The sequence below is a fragment of the Morone saxatilis genome, unplaced genomic scaffold (genome assembly GCF_004916995.1).
Source record: "Morone saxatilis isolate NCDOM2014 unplaced genomic scaffold, NCSU_SB_2.0 Contig5, whole genome shotgun sequence".
Classification (NCBI taxonomy): domain Eukaryota; kingdom Metazoa; phylum Chordata; class Actinopteri; family Moronidae; genus Morone; species Morone saxatilis.
Window position 1 is genome coordinate 20,918,718 of NW_023340095.1, and position 4,449 is coordinate 20,923,166.

The following is a 4,449-nucleotide window of genomic DNA, read 5'->3' on the forward strand; positions in this document are numbered from 1 at the left end:
TGGGGAGGAGGAGGAGGGGGGTGTAGGGGGGGGAGTGAGTAGGCTACGGGGCGGAAATACGCATGGACACCCCCCGGAGAGCTGGAAGAGTGTCGCAACAGCGCGTCCGCCCTGAGCGAAAGCAGCCAGGCAGTGTTTGAGAGTGAATCACGGCGTGGACCTGAGAGAGACAGAGAGGCTTCTGGGACAGCTTTGCCCCGCGTGTTGTTGTCTGGGACTCCGCAGAACCTGCTGTGTGTCTGTGTGCGGGGGTAACCTGGCAATACAACTCCACTGGGCATCTATGTGTTTTCTTTGCTGTTTTGTCAGAGACCAGTCCACACATACTGGTTACACTGGACCAAAGTCATTCTTTTCTATCAGCCAGGTAGACTGGGGACAATGGTGAAAGCCAAACTCCATGTAGGAAGATAATAACACTCATTGTGCAGTTACACCTGGTGGGCAAACTGAACTGAGAAAGGTTCATTGACTACATTTAAATAAAATGTATTATTATTATTATTACACTGGTGTAGGATTTACCTTATTACACCCTGTTCAACATCACAATAAGAAAAAACTAACAAAAGACAAACAAAAACAAAACTCCACGTCTATTCCATGATGTTCTATTCTGTTCTATCCTATTTTGTGCTACCAGTGACTAGCAGGGTATAAACAGGTATGAGTTTGATCAGGAGATCCTGATGAGGAAACAATCAGTACGAACCAAAGTCAATTCACAACTCATGTGTGCTGCCTTCTTTGATAGAGTTCAGTTAAATCTGATGGGCGAACTGGACTGAAAAGTAAGGTTTGTTTGAATGAGTTTTCTATTTCTAAACCACACTCCTTTAAAAAAAAAAACACACATTAATTTATGCAGCAGTGGGCTACATCATTTTGATACAGCACAAACAAACCCCCCACGTCTCTTCTATCCGATTGTAGTGACTACCCTGATTTAAACAGGCGTGTAGTCTAAATGATTACTTCTTGTGCGACATCACGATTAGGAAAGCAATCAGTATGAACCAAACTCCATTCAAAAAAACAATCATTTATGCAGCTGTACATCATTTTCATACGGCACAAACAAACCCCCATGTCTATTCTATTTTGTTCTATTCTTCTCTCCCAGTGACCAGCATGGTGTAGGCATTAAACAGATGGATATGACTTACTACATGAGGAGATCGTGATAAAGAAACAATCAGTACAAACCAAACCCCATTCAGAATTTAATATTATAAAAAAGCTCCATGTTTTCTATTCTATTCATCCACGCAAATCAAATATGAAGCTTTCAAATGCGAAATATAGCCTATTTACTTCTGCTAGAATATGCTATAAAACCTTGGTTTGAACTGGTTGTCAATTTTATGTTACATATGGTTACTGACCAATGCATCGGAGCACATTTCACAGCTAGAGTCCAACCACATTTTCTAAAGGAACGGAAGTCGAATTGATTAAGAGTTCATTAAGAGCCATTCAATCACAAGCCAATTTACTAATTACCCGCTTGTGTAATTCACTGTCTTGCAATATGGCTGCATTATGTTGATGAAAACAAAATGAAGTTCACTAGTACTCACATTCATTGCCATCCGAACAATAACACAGGGGTATCTGACTGGTTGGAGGCGACAGGTGCAACACCTACCCACTGAAAAGTCAGCAGAACTACATTTCCCAAGGTACCTTGCGCCGTGCTCAAGAATCCGTGGAAAAGCGATTGCGCCTGCGTATCCAGACGTGGCAACGGCATCATGGCCTCTTGGAACCGCTACGGGAGTCGGATGAGAGAGGCGAAAATGTGCATGTTGGTGTTGCTGGTGAGTCAAACGAACCTCCTTTTGTGTGTCGTGGAAAGGTTTTCTGTGACATTCCCGGAGGGTGTGTGTGTCCGTTTGGGAATTCAGGAGAGAAAAAAACCAATCCAAACCGCTCTCCGCCGCGTCTCCTAGCCTGTCCGTGCAGGAGGTAAAGTTGACAGCCCTTGACTGAACTTGGAGCTCAGATTGAGTTAACTAGCTCGTAATACTGTGGCTGGACTGCGGTCTCTGCGGTGCACGTTAAACCGCTGTGTTTCTTTATGTAACTGCCTACACAGAGCGGGTTTCTGACCGACGGTCGCCTGTGTGTGTGTGTGTGTACACACGTACACGGGGTCCCCTCCCCTGTGTGTCTGAGCCTTAACCACCGTCCTGTGCAAACGGTAAACCCTAGCGTTACCTTTCTCTCTATAGCCTCCATGTTAATGTGTAAAAGGTAGTGCTGTTTTTTAAGGTGTCGTTCATGCGGTAGGTTAGGGACAGTCACAGGAAGGCATCTGCTCAGCCATCCGAGTTTGTAAAGGGAATTGAAAGTTCAAAACTTTGTGACTTGCATAAAAATCGCTGGCCCCCGGCAGGTGGGTGTGAGTTAGCTGCTGTGTATAACAGAAGTGTCCTTCCATGTCACATGACTGAACTGTTAGACACCAACCAATCTTAGCTGAATGAAAAGTGTTGTCCCCTGCACGGTGTGGCTTAGAGCAGTGCTGCAGCCAACAGTTGTTTGGGACCAAAGTCAAAGGACCCAAGTATTCAGTTCACACAGGAAGTGTTTGTTATTTTTGCTAGTTAAAGGACAGTGTAAGTCTGTGATGAATATTAAACACAAGGGCCACTTATAAAGCTAGTCCTGGAGCTTTCAAATGTACCAGTCAGCCTTGCAGGAAGAATATTTCAAGTTCACGTTCAAGTGTATTTGTGGAGCACAGCTACAACAGCATTACATATTGCTTATAAGTTATGACATACATTCAGTGGCCAGTTTATTAGGTAACCTGTGTTGGCTTTCCAGCAGACAGTTTTCACTGTCTCTTACAGATTTTCATACTGTACAAAAATAAGGGAAAGACTAATGGCTCAGACCAGTCATTTCCTCATTCAAGTGACTGGGAAAGTGTGTCCAAACGTGTGACTGGTATTGAGTGCCAGCTGTATTATACTGTATCTGTCACAGTCATGTCACTGTAGCTTTTCCTGGTCTGGTTCCTGTTGAGCAGCAGCCCTGGCAAACAAGGGTGGAGCTTTGGTGTGTACTTACAGTATACTGTGTGCATTTGGACAGTGCCACTATTTGATATTTTGGCACAGCTCACTGGATCGGAAATGAAATCATGACTATGATGTTAAAGTGCTGACTCGCAGGTTTAATTTGGCAGCGTTTACATCCTCAACATGTGTATGGTGTTGGAATTTTTGCCCTCTCACACAAAGTACCCCAATTTTTAGATAGCTGAACACTATAACAAAAAAAAACATGAAGACTGCGCTGTAACATGACAAATAGATATGTGGCTCACAGTTCTCATCTGTAAAAGTGGTGAAAAGTTTCTCTGAAATCTTTCACACCATAGCTTAAAAATAACTTAAAATTCTGTAAAAAAAAAATTTAAAAATGTTTGCCCACTGAAACACAACCATAGAAAAATGAACATGATGAACATGAATTCAAGTCTGTAGATTGAGAAACTGAATACTCAAGTAAACATTGTGACATGTTTTTAAAATATATATTGATTGATTTGATTAGTCTAATTCATTTCATTATTGATTCATCTGTCGATCAATTTTCGGGAGTGTAATTATTAGCTGTCGATAAATGTGTTTTGTCCAGCAACCAAAATATTCACACTTAAGAAACCAGAAAATATGCACATTTTGAGAAGCTGAAATCAGAGAATTTAAACATTATTTCTTAAAAAATTACCCAAATTAATTACCAAAACAGTTCATAATCAATTTAATAGTTAAAAGCAACTAAATGATTCAAGTAATCATTGCAGCTCTATTAGACTGTCGACAAAAACGCACAATTTTCAGTAATTTTCTAAGCAAAAAACTACTAGGTTTTACTCGGATTGCTGTTTTTATTCCATTGTAAAAGTGAACACCCACAACACAAAGCAGACAAAGCAAGCTAATTCAAGATGTCACCTTGGACTCTAGGATGTACTCTGAGTTTTCAACATTTAGACCAGTTGTTTTATAGAAAAATTGAAAAACTACAGATTATTCGACGATGGCAATAATAATTAGCTGCAGCCCTCAGCATGGCATATCAATATTGCTATAATACTGTGACAAATTGTGTCCTTGTCACTCACCACTAGGCACCTACGTTGTCTAAGAGCAGGTGCATTGGTGGCGTGTGTGTGGGGATTGGGTAAGGGAGGGGATACACCACTGCACCACTTTGTTAGAGGGTAGCTGTCTGGGTGCTAGAGGTCTGCCTGTCAAAACAATTTAATCCAAGGTCCCTTTACACCCTCACACACACACACACACGAAGGAAGGAAGGAACTAGCCTACTTGGTTCACTTGCCCATGGCTGGTAAACTCAAAATGTTGTCTCCCTATCAATGATATCATTTCTGTTTTCAGACCAGAAGAATCGGTGTGTGTGTGTGTGTGT

At 41.7% G+C, this 4,449-nt stretch overlaps 1 protein-coding gene across 1 annotated transcript in view; it reads left to right on the top strand.

Annotated features, from left to right (window-relative positions):
* The first annotated feature begins 1,734 nt into the window (after nt 1–1,734).
* Nucleotides 1,735–4,449, top strand: part of pdia5 (protein disulfide isomerase family A, member 5) — a 56,687-nt gene continuing 53,972 nt past the window's right edge. Inside the window, exon 1 of the mRNA XM_035676628.1 lies at nt 1,735–1,820. Within this exon, the coding sequence (XP_035532521.1) occupies nt 1,755–1,820 (66 nt within the window). The 5' untranslated portion in view covers nt 1,735–1,754. The remainder of the gene's footprint in view (nt 1,821–4,449) is intronic.